The 17,588-nt window shown below is 40.8% G+C and overlaps 2 protein-coding genes across 3 annotated transcripts in view; both read right to left on the bottom strand.

Moving 5' to 3' along the window:
- The window catches only part of HERC3 (HECT and RLD domain containing E3 ubiquitin protein ligase 3), an 809,237-nt gene that overhangs the window by 404,259 nt on the left and 387,390 nt on the right, over window positions 1-17,588 (bottom strand). The window lies entirely within an intron of this gene.
- HERC6 (HECT and RLD domain containing E3 ubiquitin protein ligase family member 6) overlaps window positions 1-17,588 on the bottom strand; it is an 89,870-nt gene that overhangs the window by 56,235 nt on the left and 16,047 nt on the right. For both annotated transcript variants that reach the window (XM_066385436.1, XM_066385437.1), the window contains exons 4-7: window positions 12,764-12,991; window positions 11,365-11,459; window positions 3,117-3,244; window positions 1,176-1,312 (exon numbers count right to left, since the gene is read on the bottom strand). In XM_066385436.1, coding sequence (XP_066241533.1) covers window positions 1,176-1,312; window positions 3,117-3,244; window positions 11,365-11,459; window positions 12,764-12,991 — 588 coding nt within the window. The remainder of the gene's footprint in view (window positions 1-1,175; window positions 1,313-3,116; window positions 3,245-11,364; window positions 11,460-12,763; window positions 12,992-17,588) is intronic.

Here is a 17,588-nt window from a genome sequence, read left to right as displayed (position 1 = left end):
GGCCTTCAGCAGACCAAGTAACCCCTTGCTGGAGCCAGTGACCTTGGGTTTAAGCTGGTGGGCTTTTGCTCAATTCAGATGAGCCCACACTCAAGTTGGCGACCTCAGGGTCTCGAACCTGGGTCCTCTGCATCCCAGTCTGATGCTCTATCCACTGCGCCACAGCCTGGTCAGGCATTATTATTTTATTTTATTTTTTTAAAGGAAGACTCCTCCCAGCCACCTTTTCTTCTTTCCTTCCTTTTTTAAAAAATTTATTTATTTATTTATTTATTCGTTTTAGAGAGGAGAGGGACAGAGAGAGAGAAGGGGGGGAGGAGCTGGAAGCATCAACTCCCGTATGTGCCTTGACCAGGCAAGCCCAGGGTTTCAAATCAGCGACCTCAGCATTTCCAGGTCGACTCTTTATCCACTGCGCCACCACAGGTCAGGCGAAAATATTTTCTGACATTAAACCGGTCCGTGGCCCAAAAAAGGTTGGGGACCGCTGATCAACATGATCCCAAGGTCAATAGCTTGAACCCATAAATCACTGGCTTGAAGCCCAAGGTCACTGGTTTGAGCCCAAAGTCACTGGCTGAAGCAAGGAGTCAGTGGCTTGGCTTGAGCCCCCTCAAATACCCTTATCAAGGCACATATGAGAAGCAATCAATGAACAACTAAAGTGATTCAACTAAGAGTTGATGCTTCTCATCCCTATCCATAGTGTCTCTCTCTCAAAAAAATCTGATGTATTACTAAGCTAAATTTACTTATTTATAGGCAATTTATATTCTTCTAAGTGGATTTTGACTACAAATAGCAGAAGAGATTAATTTTGATCAAGTTACATGTCATATATTCAATTAGTCGAAAAAATTTAATTTTTTTATGTTCTTGTGTTATGAAGCCAGGCTGATACGCTTTAGAAGAGGTTTGTCAAATATATATACACAAGTATATTGCTCTGATGCACACATAAATGATTTGGGAATCTTCTTTTATATTACCTTAATCTTTACAAAAGGTTACCGAATACTCCAGGAATCACTGCATAAGGAAAAATGCTTATACAAATGAGAAATGACAGTACTAAATGAACCATAGTTTTGGCACTCCTTTGAGAGGAAGCTGCATATTTATCCTCCAGTAGCATCAATTAACAGAAAATGACTAGTTAGTGGAACCACTCATACCGTCAGCAGAAATTGGGCAGCTAATGTCAAAGTTTTCCATGTGGGCTTCTGGATGAGTTGAGCTGCTTGTGCAATTTGATCCATGACCGAAAGATACCACCTGACCAGTGGTGTAGACATATGCAAGGGTATGATAACTGCAAGAGAAAGAATACATAAAATGAGGCCAGGATACTAATGCTTTCTGAGAAAGACAATGTCTCTTAACACACACATAGAAACAAATTTATCTTACACTAAATACAGATACCTTATCACAATGTCAGGGTTAAAGGGTACCAAATGATGTGGCTAAACAAATGGTAGGTGAATATTAACTTTTTTATTCTTTTTTTTTTCTGAAGTGAGAAATGGGGAGGCAGAAAGATAGACTCCTGCATGTGCCCAACTGGGCGAGCCCATTACAGAGCAATGCTCTGCCCATCTGGGGCATTGCTCTGTTGCAACCAGAGCCATTCTAGTGCTTGAGGTAGAGGCCATGGAGTCATCCTCAAGGCTCCAATGGAGCCTTGGCTGTGGGAAGAGAAAGACAGAGAAAAAGGAGAGGGCTAAGGGTGGAGAAGCAGATGGGCACTTCTCCAGTGTGCCTTGGCCGGGAATTTAACCTAGGACTTTTACACCCTGGACCAACACTCTACCATTGAGCCAAGTGGCCAGGGCTGAATATTAACTTATTACTAACCTTAAACATAGAATGCCATTGAAGGGTCTTTGCTACGGTTTCTATCATTTGTGTTTTAAATGCAAGTATTTTATGAATTAGGTAGATGACACTCAACATGTCCTTATAGTTAGGATATGCAAAACTCTGAATATATATGCTAGTATACATCATCTTCTACATGCATGAGCATGAGATTAATTTTGTTTATCAACTCAAGTAGACAAGTACCACTATTTTGTGTGTGTGTATGTGTGTGTCTGTGTGTGTATGTGACAGAGACAGAAAGAGGGACAGATAAAGACAGGCAGGAAGGGAGAGAGATGAGAAGCATCAAGTCTTTGTTGCGGCACTTTAATTGTTCATTGATTGCTTTCTCATGTGTGCCTTGATGGGGGTGGGGGGACTACAGCAGAACGAGTGTCCCCTTGCTCAAGCCAGCGACCTTTGGGCTCAAGCCCATGACCACAGTGTCATGTCTATGATTCCAGGCTGGATGAGCCTGTGCTCAAGCCAGCAAACTTAGGGTTTCAAACCTGGGTCCTCTGTGTCCCAGTCCAAAGCTCTATCCACTGCATCACCGCCTGGTCAGGGGAGTACCACTATTTTTGTTATACACCATTACCCACCCTCCAACACATAGTTAGGTGGTCTATGCACAGTAAACTTGCAATAAATTCCTATTAAATAAATGAAATGCCTAGGAGGAAAAAAGAAAAATTGAAAAATTAAACTATATTTGGAAAAAGTAAATTTCAGAAAAAAAAGATCTATAAAAAAATAGTCCAGGCCCTGGCCGGTTGGCTCAGTGGTAGAGCATCAGCCTGGCATGCAGAAGTCCCAGGTTTGATTCCTGGCCAGGGCACACAGGAGAAGCACCCATCTGCTTCTCCACCCCTCCCCCTCTCCTTCCTCTCTGTCTCTCTCTTCCCCTCCCGCAGCGAGGCTCCATTGGAGCAAGGATGGCCCGGGCGCTGGGGATGGCTCCTTGGCCTCTGCCTCAGGCGCTAGAATGGCTCTGGTAGCAACAGAGCAACGCCCTAGAGGGGCAGAGCATCGCCCCCTGGTGGGCAGAGCATCGCCCCTGGTGGGCGTGCCGGGTGGATCCTGGTCGGGTGCATGCGGGAGTCTGTCTGACTGTCTCTCCCCGTTTCCAGCTTCAGAAAAATACAAAACAAACAAACAAACAAACAAAAAAATAGTCATGTATTTTAGGGTCTTAAATTTTGATAACTTTCCATGAGTCATTTCTAAGTCAAAAAAAAAGAAAAGCCTACTACCTTCCACAACTTATCTGTGAAACTAGGCCATCAATTCTTTCCACATGTTGTGGACCTCTCTTCTTAGCAGTGAAGCTATGTCCCAGCTGTCCACAGCTGTTGTCTCCAAATGTGTACACTTTCCCATTCTGTTCAATAAAGGACAAATCAAACTTAATTTAGGTTAAAAAATAAGTAACTAAAAAGTTAAAGATTATGTACTACGCACAAATATTAGGGGTTCAGGGAACATGCAGATACTCCAATACTTTCAGCGTTTCGCAGAGTGCATTTTCACCAATAAAATAAAAGTTGGTTTGGCATCTCATTTGCATAATTGAACAACTTTCTTTGACTTGTTTGCTTTTCTGATTTTCTTGTTTAATAAAAAAATCAAATGCTTCTTTTTTTTAATTGCTTCATATTCATTTTGAAATATCCCCTAATTTTTTATGAGCAGTATATTATAACAGTTTTATGAGACCACTATGTGAAATATAAGCTCTATATAAGGAGAAGGGGTCCTACTTACTATTTCTAAAAGTAAATACAGAGTTACCATAAAACATCATTGCCATGCTCTTAGAATTAGACACTTAATATGTGATGGTAGAATGAATAGATGGGCAAATTAACTGGTTTAAAAAAATCCACATTTAAGTATAGGGTTGTGTTATTTGTGCATTCCTCTAAAAATAATCTCTTTTCAAAAGATGATTCTTTTAAAATTAATTTTCAATTACTGTAGACATATAATATTATATTAATTTCAGGTGTATAATACAGGGATTAGACATTTATATACCATATGAAAGGATCCACCTGACACCATACAGAGGTATTACAATATTATTGACTTTATTCCATATGCTGTACTTTACATCCCCAGGACTATTTGTATAAATCACAATTTGTACTTCTTAATCCTTTCCACCCTGCTCCCAACCCCCCTCCCTTCTGGCAACCATCCATTCATTCTCTGTATCTGAGTTGGTTTCTGTTTTGTTAGTTTAGTTTAGCTTGTTTTTTAGGTTCCACATATAAGTGAAGTCATATGGTATTTGTCTTTCTCTGTTTGACTTATTTCACTTAGCATAAAATCATCTAGATCCATCCATGTTTGCAAGTGGCAAGATTTCATTTTTTATGGCTGAGTAATATTCCATTGTATGTATGTATGTACCACTATTCTTTATTCGTTCATCTATTGATGGACATTTAGGTTATTTCGCTATCTGTTAGGCTATTTAGGCTACTGTAAATAATGCTACAATAAACATAGGGGTGCAAATATCTAGTCAAATTAGTGTTTTGGATTTTTTTGAATAAATACCAGAAGTAGGATTGCTGGGTCATGTGGCAGTTCTATTTTTAGTTTTTTGGGGAATCTCCATGCTCTTTTTCATAGTGACTGCACAATTTACAATCTACCAACAGTAAACAAAAGTTCTCTTTTTTTTCACCTGACCAGGTGGTGGCGCAGTGGATAGAGTGTCAGACTGAGATGCGGAGCACCCAGGTTTGAGACCCCGAGGTCGCCAGCTTGAGCGCGAGCTCATCTGGTTTGAGCAAAGCTCACCAGCTTGGACCCAAGGTCGCTGGCTCGAGCAAGGGGTTACTCAGTCTGCTGAAGGCCCACAGTCAAGGTACATATGAAAAAGCAATCAATGAACAACTAAGGTGTCGCAACAAAAAACTGAAGATTGATGCTTCTCATCTCTCTCCATTCCTGTCTATCCCTCTCTCTGACCCTCTCTCTGTCTCTGTAAAAAAAAAAAAAGTTCTCTTTTCTCCACATTCTGACCAACGCTTGTTTGTTGATTTATTGATGATAGCCATTTTCACAGATATGAGGTGATATCTTGTTTTGGTTTAATTTGCATTTTTCTCATGATTAGTGATGTTGTGCATCTTTTCATAGTTTCATTAGCCTCTTTGGAGAAATATCTATTTAATTTTTCTTAGCATTTTTTATTTGTATTTTTTTCAGCTGAGATAGAATATATGATTTATTGTGCACATTATATTCAACCACAACTGAGAACAGAACCAGTCCAGAATGTCACAGGTCCACAGCAAAGGACCAAAAAGGCCTGTTTTTGTAAGAGCAAGGTGGTTCTCTTAAAATGTGCTCACAGTAATCAAATGGCATATACGTTTTAGATCCAGTGAGAAGTTTAGACAAAAGACATACCATCCAACAATTTGTACTAGTGTCCCTAGCCCCTGGCTTCCCTTATTTCTGCTCCTGTGGCTTCCGCAGGTGAGCAAACTAGTGGTTTACTCGGACCTCTACCCCATCTTTCTTCTTTTGTACTTCAGCCTGAACATTTGTTTCTTCCTCTACTTGGCTCTCATGGGGTAGAGGTTTCTAAGATGGTGCTAAGACCAAGAGCTTTTGCTCATTTTTTAAAATTGGACCGTTTGGGGTTTTTTGGTATTAAGTTGTATGACTTCTTAAAAATATATTTTGGGCCTGACCAGGTGGTGATGCAATGGATAGAATGTTGGACTGGGACACAGAGGACCCAGGTTCAAAACCCCGAGGTCGCTGGCTTGAGCATGAGCTCATCCGGCTTAAGCGCAGGCTCATCCGACTTGAGCGCAGGCTCACCAGCTTGGGTATGGGGTCACTGGCTTGAGCATGGGATCATAGACATGACCCCATGGTCACTGGCTTGAGCCCAAAGGTCACTGGCTTGAGCAAGGGGTCACTCACTCTGCTGTAGCCCCCTGGACAAGGTATATATGAGAAAGCAATCAATGAACAACTAAGGAGCTGCAACAAAGAGCTGCAATAAGAACTAATGCTTCTCATCTGTCTGCCTGTCCCTCTCTCTGTCTCTCTGTCTCTGTCTGTCACAAAAAAAGAATATATATATATATATATGGCATTGGCACAGTGCACAGAGCATTAACCTGGGATACTGAGGACCCAGATTTGAAACTTCGAGGTCACTGGCTTGAGTGCATGGTCACTGGCTTGAGCGTGGGATCATAGATATGACCCCGTGGTCGCTGGCTTGAGCCCAAAGGTGCTGGCTTGAAGCCTAAGATTGCTGGCCTGAACAAGGGATCACTGGTTTAAGCAAGAGGTCACTGGCTCGGCTGGAGCCCTACCCTTGTCAAGGCATGTGTGAAAAAGCAATCAATGAACTAAGGTGCCACGACGAGTTGATGCTTCTTATCTCTTTCCCTTCCTGTCTGTCTGTCCTGTCTGTCCCTCTTACTTTCTCTCTCTCTTACTGAAATATACATATTTATTTTGAGGGGGGTTAATTAGTGCCTTTATCAAATGTATCCTTGGCAAATTTCTTCCATTCAGTAGGTTGTCTTTTCATTTTGCTGATGGGATATTTTTTTGTTTTGTTTTTTCTATGCAAAAATTTTTTAGTTTGATGTAGTCCCATTTGTTTATTTTTTCTTTTGTTTCCTTTGTCTGAGAATATATATAAAAATATCATTAAGAGCTATGTCAAAGAGTTTACTATCCATTTATTCTTCTGGGAATTTTATGGTTTCAAGTCTTACAGTTAAGACTTTAATCCACTTGTGTTTATTTTTGTATAATATAAGAAAGTGGTCTAGTTTCATTTTTTTGCATATATCTGTCCAGTTTCCCCAACACCATTTATTGAAGTGACTATTTTTACTCCATTGTACATTCTTGCCTCCTTCATCATAGATTAATTGAATATATAGGCATGGATGTATTTCTTTTCAGAAAAGAATTTATTGATTGATTTTAGTGAGAAAGGGAGAGGGAGAAAGATAAGAATATTAGCTGTTCTTGTATGTGCCCTGACTGGGAATTGAATCAGCAACCTCTGCGCTTCAGGATGATGTTCCAACCAACTGAGCTATCCAGCCAAGAATAGTTATGGGTTTATTTCTGGGCTTTCTATTCTGTTCCATTAAATTATGTATCTGTTTTTATGCCAGTATCATGCAGTTTTGATTACTATATCCATGTATAGTTTTATATCAGGTAACATGATACCTCCAACTTTCTTCTTTCTCAAGAATATTTTGGCTATTTGAAGTCTTTTGTGGTGCTACATAAATTTTAGGATAATTTGTTCTAGTTCTGTAAAAATGCCATTGGTATTTTGGTAGGGATTGCATTCAATCTGTAGATTGCCTTGGCTAGTATGGACCTTTTATTGATATTAACTTTTCTTATCTATTGGCACTGTGTATCCTTCATTTATTTGTATATTCTTCAATTTCTTTCTTCAATGTCTTAATTTTCTGAGTACAGGTTTTTTACCCTTTGGTTAAATTTATTCCTATATTTTTTTAATGCAATTGTAAACATAATTGTTTTTTTTTAATTTCTCTTTGTTATTGTTCATTATTAGTGTATAAAAATGCAACCAATTTCTGAATATTAATTACATATCCTGCTTATTTATTAAATTCATTTATCAGTTCTAATAGTTTTTTTGTGTGTGTTTTTTTTACAGTGACAGAGAGAGTCAGAGAGAGGTATAGATAGGGACAGGAATGGAGAGAGATGAGAAGCATCAATCATTAGTTTTTTGTTGTGACACCTTAGTTGTTCATTGATTGCTTTCTCATATGTGCCTTGACCGTGGGGCTGCAGCAGACTGAGTAACCCCTTGCTCAAGCCAGTGACCTTGGGTCCAAGCTGGTGAGCTTTGCTCAAACCAGATGAGCCTGCGCTCAAGCTGGCGACCTCAGGGTCTCGAACTTGGGTCCTTCACATCCCCGTCTGATGATCTATCCACTGTGCCACCGCCCGGTCAGGCTCTAATAGTTTTTTGGTGGCATCTTTAGGAATCTTTCTATATATATATTACTCACAAAAATTATGAATCACTTCATATTCATTTTGAAATATCCCCTAATTTTTGTGTGCAGTATAGTATCATGTTATCTGCAAATGACAGTTGTACTTCTTTTCTAATTTGGATACCTTTTATTTCTTTTTCTTGTTTGATTGCTGTGGCTAGGACTTCCAATACTATGTTGAATAAGAGAGGTGAAAGTGGGCATCCCTGTTTGTTTCTGATCTTAAAGAAAAAGTTCTCAGCTTTTCACCATTGAGTATGTTAGCTATGGATTCGTCATATACTATCTTTATTAGGTTGAGGTATATTCCTTCTATTTCCACTTTGCTGAGAGTTTTTATCATAAATGAATGTTGGATGTTTTCAAATTCTTTTTCTGTATCTATTGATATGATTCTATGGTTTTTAGCCTGCATTTTGTATATGTAGTGTATCATATTAATTGAATTGTGGATATTGAACCAAACTGGCATCTCAGTAATAAATCCCACGTGATCATGTTATATGATTTTTATAATGTATTGCTGAATTTGGTTTGCTAATATTTTGTTAAGGATATTTGCATCTATATATATTCATCAGGGATACTGGCCCATAATATTGTGTATGTGTGTGTGTGTCTAGCTTTGGTATCCAGATAATACTAAACTTTTCTCCTCTTTAAATTTTTATTGTTTGAGAAGTATAGGTATTAATTCTTGGAATGTTTGGTAAAATGCACCTGTGAAAGCATTTGATCCAGGACTTTTGTTTGTTGGGATTTTTTTTTTTTTTTAGGTGAGAGGAGGGAAGACACTGAGGTACAATCTCACATGTGCCCCTATTGGGACCCACTCAGGAACCCTATCTGGGGCCAATGCTTGAGTACTGACTTATTTTTAGCACCTGAGTTGCATTCTGACTGAGCTATGCTCAGCACCCAGGACCACATTTGAAGCAATCGAGTCACTGGCTGTGGGAGGGGAAGGCAGAGAGAAGGGGAAGAGTGAGGGTGGAGAAGCTAAAGTCACTTTTCCTTGTCCCCAATTGGAAATTGAACCTGGGACGTCCACACATTGGGCCGACACTCTAGCCACTGAAAAACCAGCCAGGGCCTTGTTGGAAGTTTTTGATAACTGATTTGATTTCATTAGTTGTTATTGGTCTGTTCTTCTTGAATCAGTCTTGAAAGATTTTATGGTTAGGACTTTATCCATTTCTTCCAGGTTGTCCAACTTGTTGGCATATAATTGTTCATAGTATTTTCTTATAATCCTTTGTATTTCTGTTGTGTCATTTATCACTTCTTTTTTATTTATGAGTTTATTTATTTGAGCCCTCTTTTTCTTAATGAGTCTGGCTAAAAGTTTATCAGTTTTACTTTTTATCTTTTTTACCTGTCAGAGAACCAGCTCTTGATTTCATTGATATTTTGATTTCATTGATCTTTTCTATGTTTTTTTAGTATCTATTTCATTTATTTCTGCTCTTATCTTTACTATTTTATTGTACTCACTTTGGGTTTTGTTTTTTTGTTTTTTTTTTTCTAATTCTTATAAGAGGGTTAGATTGCTTATTTGAGATTTTTCTTTCTTGAAGTAGGCTTGTATTGCTATGAATTTCCCTCTTAGAATTTCTTTGTGTCCCATAAATTTTGGGTCATTGTGTTTTCTTTTTCATCTCAAGGTGTCTTTGTTTTTTCTTAGTGTGTATGTGTGTGTGATGAGAGAGAGAGAGAGAGAGAAAGAGAGAGAGAGAGAGAGAAAGAAAGGAACAGACAGACAAGGAGAGAGATGAGAAGCATCAATTTTTTGTTGCAGCACCTTAGTTGTTCATTTATTGCTTTCTCATATGTGCCTTAACTGGGGGTCTTTAGCTAAGCCAGTGACCCTTTGCTCAAGCCAGCGACCCTGTGCTCAAGCTGGTGAGCTCATGCTCAAGCCGATAAGCCCGTGCTCAAGCTGGCAACCTTAGGGTTTCAAACCTAGGTCCTTAGCATCTCAGCCCAACGCTCTATCTACTGTGTCAATGCTTGGTCAGGCTCAAGATATCTTCAAAAGATGATTCTTTTTTTTTTTTTTTTTCTTTTGTTTTTGCATTTTTCTGAAGCTGGAAACAGGGAGAGACAGTCAGACAGACTCTCGCATGCGCCCGACCGGGATCCACCCGGCACGCCCACCATGGGGCGACGCTCTGCCCACCAGGGGGTGATGCTCTGCCCATTCTGGGCGTCGCCATGTTGCGACCCTCCTGGGCGTCGCCATGTTGCGACCAGAGCCACTCTAGCGCCTGGGGCAGAGGCCACAGAGCCATCCCCAGCGCCCGGGCCATCTTTGCTCCAATGGAGCCCCGGCTGCGGGAGGGGAAGAGAGAGACAGAGAGGAAGGCGCGGCGGAGGGGTGGAGAAGCAAATGGGCGCTTCTCCTATGTGCCCTGGCCGGGAATCGAACCCGGGTCCTCCGCACGCTAGGCCGACGCTCTACCGCTGAGCCAACCGGCCAGGGCCAAAAGATGATTCTTTACTAAAAAAATTCTTGCTTTCTCTTGTCAGCTAAGAATAATATAGTCTAAACATGTTTTTAAACAAATAATGAAAAGCTATTTTAGATTTTTAATCTTTAAATAAACATTTCAACCAACAATTTTTAAATCTACTTCTTATGGCTATGAAGAAAATCCATCACAATGGAATATACTATATGGCCAGTAGAGAAAGAGGAGGAAACCATTCAGGAAGCCAGCATATATATGTACCAAGCAAGAAGTGGAACAAAGTATGTTTTAGTGTGTGATGTGGGTTATTGAAACTTTTTAAATATTTTGTGCTTCTATAATAATTTTTATCTGTAGAACCACATTATAAATAATTGTTTAAAGGATTGACTCCTCTATTAATCTAATTTATTAGGTATCTAAGAATATATCTTGCCTGACCAGGCGGTGGCACAGTGGATAAAGCGTCGGACTGGGATGCCGAGGACCCAGTCTCGAGACCCCAAGATCACCAGCTTGAATGCGGGCTCATCTGGTTTGAGCAAAGCTCACCAGCTTGGACCCAAGGTCGCTGGCATGAGACAGGGGTTACTCGGTCTGCTGAAGGCCCGTGGTCAAGGCACATATGAGAAAGCAATCAATGAACAACTAAGGTGTTGCAGCGAAAAACTGATGATTGATGCTTCTCATCTCTCCATTCCTGTCTGTCTGTCCCTATCTATCCCTCTCTCTAACTCTCTCTCTGTCTCTGTAAAAAAAAAAAAAAAAAGGATATATCTTAAAGTTGAAATTAGCTTTTGTTAAAGGATCTAAAAAATTTCATGGCTTATATTATTGCATTAACTTCTCCTCTTAAATATTTGTATACTTTATGGATATGTTGAGATATTGATCTACATCTTGATTTCAACAAAAATCAATAACTTCACCTTTTGGTAACATTTGTCTGAGATTTTTAAAAATAGCAAGAAATTTCAGATTACCTGAGTAAGCACTGCCGTGTGTTCATAACCACAGCTGATGTAAATCACATCTAGACGCTTCAGCTCTCCAACTGAACGAGGCTTGTAGCTCTGCACTATTGAAAGGTAGCAGAATTGCCAGAGTATAAGAAGCAGACTCAGATATCATGAGTTTTTATATTTTTATGATTTTTAATTTTTTATTGGCATGATTCATTAACATAATTTTTAGAAGTGAATAAATAATCAGAGATATTAGAAAACAAGGGAAAGTCTTGCTTTGGAAAGAAAAAAAGCAGTCATTTAGCTTTTATTTCTGGAAACAATTTAACATTCTGGAATACCTGAGTCTATTGCCCTAGAAAACTAAGCATTAAGACATTCATCATAATCATAGTGTCATCATGTTGCATTCATTTCTACCACACAGAATGTATTCTGCAAATATGTAATAATAATTGAGAAAATAAAAGAACCTACTTTGTTGACAGAGTTAAATGAAATTAGATATAAGTGCTCAGTATTAGTACTTAACAGGTGCTAAATATATGCTAGCTGAATATCAAAAATTGAACAGAGAAGGACAGGGCCCATGGGGAAGACTTTATAGTGAGTTTTGTTTAAAGGTTTCCAGGGGACCTGGTTGTTACCCCTACTGCTAGCAGGCTTCTAATCCAGTGGTTCCCCAACTGCTGCATGTCGGAATCACTTTGTGGGATCTTTGTTAATGATTGATACCTGGCTTCCATTCCCAGACATTCTGATTTAATTAGGGTCCAACCTGGACACTGGGATCTCTAAATTTTCTTGTGGTAAACAGAATAATGGCCTCCTAAAGATGTCCATGTTCTTTTCCCAAGCCTGTGAATATGTGAGGGAACGTTTCAGAGGGGAGTTAAGGAAGTAGATGGAATTAAAGTTGCTAATCAGCTGACCTTAAAACAGGGAGATCACAAGCACCCTTTAACTGAAGAATAGGGAGGTAGAAGAGTCAATGTCACAATAATGTGACTTGAGAAAAATTTAATCAGCAATGATGGCCTTGAAAAAGAAAGGGGGCTGTGAGTGAAAGAACGCAGGTGGTCTCTAGAAGTTGGAAAAGGCAAGAAAATGGCTTCTTCCCCAGCGCCTCCAGAAAGGTACAGAGCCCTGCTGACATCTTGATTTTAACCCAGTGAGACCCACATTAGACTTCAGACCACCAGAACAATAAGATAATAAATCAGGGTTGCTTTAAGCCACCAAGTTTGTGGTAATTTGTTACAGCAACAATCAAAAATTAATATAGCCCCCACGTGATTCTAATGTGCCATAAAGTTTGGGAACCACTGTTCTAACCTTTGAGACTGCCCTTTCTGGAGTTGGTCTTCCAACCGGAAAGAAGTAACAATTTACTGCAGGACCAAGACTATCTCCTTACCTGGGACATTATTCCCACTGAGGGCCAGCTGCCCTGCACTGTTGCTTCCCCAGCCAAATGAAGTTCCAGAGAGAGATAGGGCAAAGCTGTGGGCCCCTCCTGCAGCCACCTGAGCCAGGGGGATCCCCTCCAGGGACCTCACTCTCTGTGGGCTCACCTGGGAGGGGGTCTCTTTCCCCAGACCCAGCTGCCCATGGCTGTTCTTTCCCCATGAAAACACTTGGCCATCTATAAAAATAAAGAAGAGAAATTCAGAATTACACACACATTTGGAATAGCAAATTCAAGTAGATACTACCAGCCTAATTCTAAAAATCTTTAAAGAATAAAACAGGGATAAAAGAGGTTAAAGTATTCTGATTAAAGGCAAGGGGATGGTCAACATTACCTTCAAAAGTCCCTTCCCACATGTACTCTTCTTCTCATTCCAAATAAAGGGCAGCCATGTTTTTTCAGGTGCTCAGGCCAAAAATCCTAGAGTCATCCTTGACTCCTTTTTTTCTTTTACACCCTTCAATCCATCAGATCCTAAAGCATCTACCTTCAGAGCTTATCCAGAATCCAACCACTTCTCCCCTCCCCATGGTCACCAGCCTAGCAGCCAAGTCACCATCATTCTCTCTTTTTTTTTAATTTTTTTATTTTTCTGAAGCTAGAAACGGGGAGAGACAGTCAGACAGACTCCCGCATGTGCCCGACTGGGATCCACCCGGCTCGCCCACCAGGGGGCGACGCTCTGCCCACCAGGGGGCGATGCTCTGCCCCTCCGGGGCGTCGCTCTGTTGCGACCAGAGCCACTCTAGCGCCTGGGGCAGAGGCCAAGGAGCCATCCCCAGCGCCCTGGCCATCTTTGCTCCAATGGAGCCTCGGCTGCGGGAGGGGAAGAGAGAGACAGAGAGGAAGGAGAGGGGGAGGGGTGGAGAAGCAGATAGGGGCTTCTCCTATGTGCCCCGGCCGGGAATCGAACCCGGGACTTCTGCACGCCAGGCCGACGCTCTACCACTGAGCCAACCGGCCAGGGCAAGTCACCATCATTCTTGTCCTGGAAAATTACAACAGCACCTCATGGGAGTCCCAGATTGCACCTTTGCCCCCAGAAGTCTGTTCTCCAAGAGCAGCCAGAGTGATTTTTTTAAAAATATAAGTCAGATCAAACCCTTCAGGAGTTTGCTGTCTCTCTCAATAATAGACTGATTCTTACCATGGCTCACAAGCCCTACAGCTCCCATATTCTCCATAACCACTTCTTGGATCTCATCTCCCCATTGTTCATCCCTATCCAGACCCATATTGTTGCTGAGCACACCACTGGGAATAGCTTGTTTTTGGATCATTCTTCTGGATCATGTCTCCTTATCTTAACTCACTTTTCTTCACACCCCTTATCCCTATCTATACTACATAACTATATATTTGTGTGTTTAATGTTCATTTTCCCTTCTTCCCTTAAGAATATAAATCCCATGAAAGCAGGGTCTTACGTTTGTTCACTGCTCTATACCTCTCTGTTGGGAACATTGTAGGCACTTGATAAATACTTGTGGAATGACTCCATGGAGGAAAAAACCAACAACATTTTATGTTGAATTTGACCAGAGATGGATAATGAATATCAGGTCAAAAATAGAGTTCTTCTAATGCTTAATTATTTTCCCAGAGAAATGCAACATATTTCAGATTTTTATATTGTTATATTTAATTTTTATTTTGAACTCTTCTAAGTTATTTCTATCACTGAAAAGAATTTTTGAGAGCACACTGCAAAATGTCAAACGCTCAAGAAGGTGTGTGAGAACTCATAGTTCACCACAGCAAATGCATTGAGTGCTGAGTTCCACACAGCCTTTATATTCCAGACCAATGTAAATACATCCCTGCTGACACTTTGATTGTAACCCAGAGAGACTTCAGACCAAATCAATACTCTAAGGAAATTATTCAAATATTTCAGCAATTAAGAAAAACCACTTATTTGCATGGATTCACTTTGAGAGCATTATGCTAAGTGAAATAAGTCAGACAAAGATTGCCTGATCAGGCAGTGGTGCACTGGATAGAGTGTTGACCTGGGATGCTGAAGACCCAGGTTTGAAACCCTGAGGTTGCTTGACCAGGCGGTGGCACAGTGGGTAGAGCGTCGGACTGGGATGTGGAGGACCCAGGTTCAAGACCCTGAGGTCACCAGCTTGAGCGTGGGCTCATCTGGCTTGAGCAAAGTTCATCAGCTAGGACCCAAGGTCACTGGCTTGAGCAAGGGGTTACTTGGTCTGCTGTAGCCCCATGGTCAAGGCACATATGAGAAAGCAATCAATGAACAACTAAAGTGCCACAATGAAAAACTGATGATTGATGCTTCTTATCTCTCTCCATTCCTGTCTATCTGTCCCTGTTTATCCCTCTCTCTGACTCTCTCTCTCTCTGTCTCTGTAAAAACAAAACAAAAAACAAAAACAAAAAACCACAGGCTCATGGCTAGAGCACAGGTTCACCAGCTGGAGCGTGGGGTCACTGGCTTGAGCATGGGATCATAAACATGACTCCATGGTTGCTGGCTTGAGCCCAAAGGTCGCTGGCTTGAAACCTAAGGTTGCTGGCTTGAGCAAAGAGTCACTGGCTCGGCTGTAGCCCCCATGTCAAGGCACATATGAGAAAGCAATCAATGAACAACTAAGGTGCCACAACGAAGAATTGATGCTTCTCATCTCTCTCTTCCTATTTGTCTATCCCTATCTGTCCCTCTCTCTTTCTCTCTGTCTCTCTCACTAAAAATAAAAAGACAAATAGTGTATGGTCTCACTTATATGAGGACTCTTAAGAAGAAAAAGCTCATAGATAACAAGAATAGATTGGTGGTTGCCAGGAGTTGGGAGTAAAATGGGTGAAGGAAGTCTAAAGGAACTAACTTTCAGTTATAAAATAAATAAGTCATGGGGATGTAATGTACAACATCATGACTAGAGTTCATAATACTGTATTGCACATTTGAAAGATGCTAAGATAGGGGTCGGGAAACTTTTTGGCTGAGAGAGCCATGAACACCACATATTTTAAAATGTAATTCCGTGAGAGCCATTCAACGACCCATGTACGTTACACATTATCCAATAAAAACTTGGTGTTGTCCTGGAGGACAGCTGTGATTGGCTCCAGCCACCCACAACCATAAACATGAGCAGTAGGAAATGAATGGATTGTAATACATGAGTGTTTTATATATATATAAAACAGGCAGTGGTGCAGTGGACAGAGTGTTGACCTGGGATGCAGAAGACTGAGGTTTCAAAAAAAAAAAAAAAAAAAAAAATATATATATATATATATATATATATATATATATATTTTTCTGAAGTTGAAAACGGGGAGGCAGTCAGACAGACTCCTGCATGCGCCTGACCGGGATCCACCCAGCATGCCCACCAGGGGGCGATGCTCTGCCCATCTGGGGTGTTGCTCTGTTGCATCCAGAGCCATTCTAGCGCCTGAGGCAGAGGCCATAGAGCCGTCCTCAATGCCCGGGCTAACTTTGCTCCAATGGAGCTTTGACTGCGGGAGTGGAAGAGAGAGACAGAGAGGAAGGAGAGGGGGAGGGGTAGAGTAGCAGATGGGCGCTTCTCCTGTGTGCTCTGGCCAGGAATTGAACCCGGGACTCCTGCACGACAGGCCAACGCTCTACCACTGAGCCAACCAGCCAGGACCTGTTTTATATTTTTAACATTATTTTTTTTATTAAAGATTTGTCTGCGAGCCAGATGCAGCCATCAAAAGAGCCACATCTGGCTCACGAGCCATAGGTTCCTGACTCCTGTGCTAAGAGAATTAATATTAAAAGTTCTCATTATAAGAAAAAATTTCTGTTAATTATGTATGGTGATAGATGTTAACTAGACTTACAGTGGTAATTATTTTGCAGTGTATACAAATATTAAATTGTCATGTGGTACACCTGACACTACCTAATGTATGTCAATTATACCTCAATAAAAAAATATAACTTTCCTAATTTTAAAAAACAGGAAAAAAGTAAGAAAGAAAAAGTAACTAATATTTGTTGTACCCTATTTGCTATGGACTGTACAAGATAAATTGTGTAATTCCTCTCACTGAATCTTCTAAACAACCTTTAAGTTAGGCATCAATATTCTTACTGATGAGAAAAATTGAGACTCAGCCAAGTTAAATAACTTGCCTTAGGTCAAATAGCTAGAAGTGGTAGGTAGAAAGAATCACCCTATAGCCATGGGATTGTCCTGGTTGCATAGCCTACATGGTACAGTGAGTTGGTATATAAACTTAGGGTTGGGATATAAACAAGTATAGATTCAAATCCCTCCTCTTCCATTAGTGCGTGACCTAGGCAAACTAGTGAAAGTATCTTATTATATTTAGAGTATAATAAGAACAAAGAAATGGAAAAAAAATAAAAGAACAGCACACCTTATGAAATCTGGAGAGTTAAAACTTCTAAATACTACTGAGCACCCTGGCTGGTAGGCTCAGTAGTAGAGCAAAAGCCTGGCATGTGGAAGTCCCGGGTATGATTCCTGGCCAGGGCACATAGGAGAGGTGCTCATCTGCTTCTCTACCCTTCCCCTCTCTCCTTTCTCTCTATCTCTCTCTTCCCCTCCCATAGCCAAGGCTCCATTGGAGCGGAGTTGGCCCAGGTACCAAGGATGGCTCCATGGCCTCTGCCTCAGGTGCTAGAATGGCTCCGGTTGCAATGACGCAATGGCCCAGATGGGCAGAACATCACCCTCTGGTGGGCTTGCCAGGTGAATTCTGGTTGGGCGCATGCAAGAGTCCATCTGTCTGCCTCTCCACTTCTCAC

The sequence above is a fragment of the Saccopteryx leptura genome, chromosome 5 (assembly GCF_036850995.1).
Source record: "Saccopteryx leptura isolate mSacLep1 chromosome 5, mSacLep1_pri_phased_curated, whole genome shotgun sequence".
Classification (NCBI taxonomy): Eukaryota; Metazoa; Chordata; class Mammalia; order Chiroptera; family Emballonuridae; genus Saccopteryx; species Saccopteryx leptura.
The sequence above is the reverse complement of the archived record's forward strand: the minus strand, read 5'-3'. Positions and strand labels throughout refer to the sequence as shown.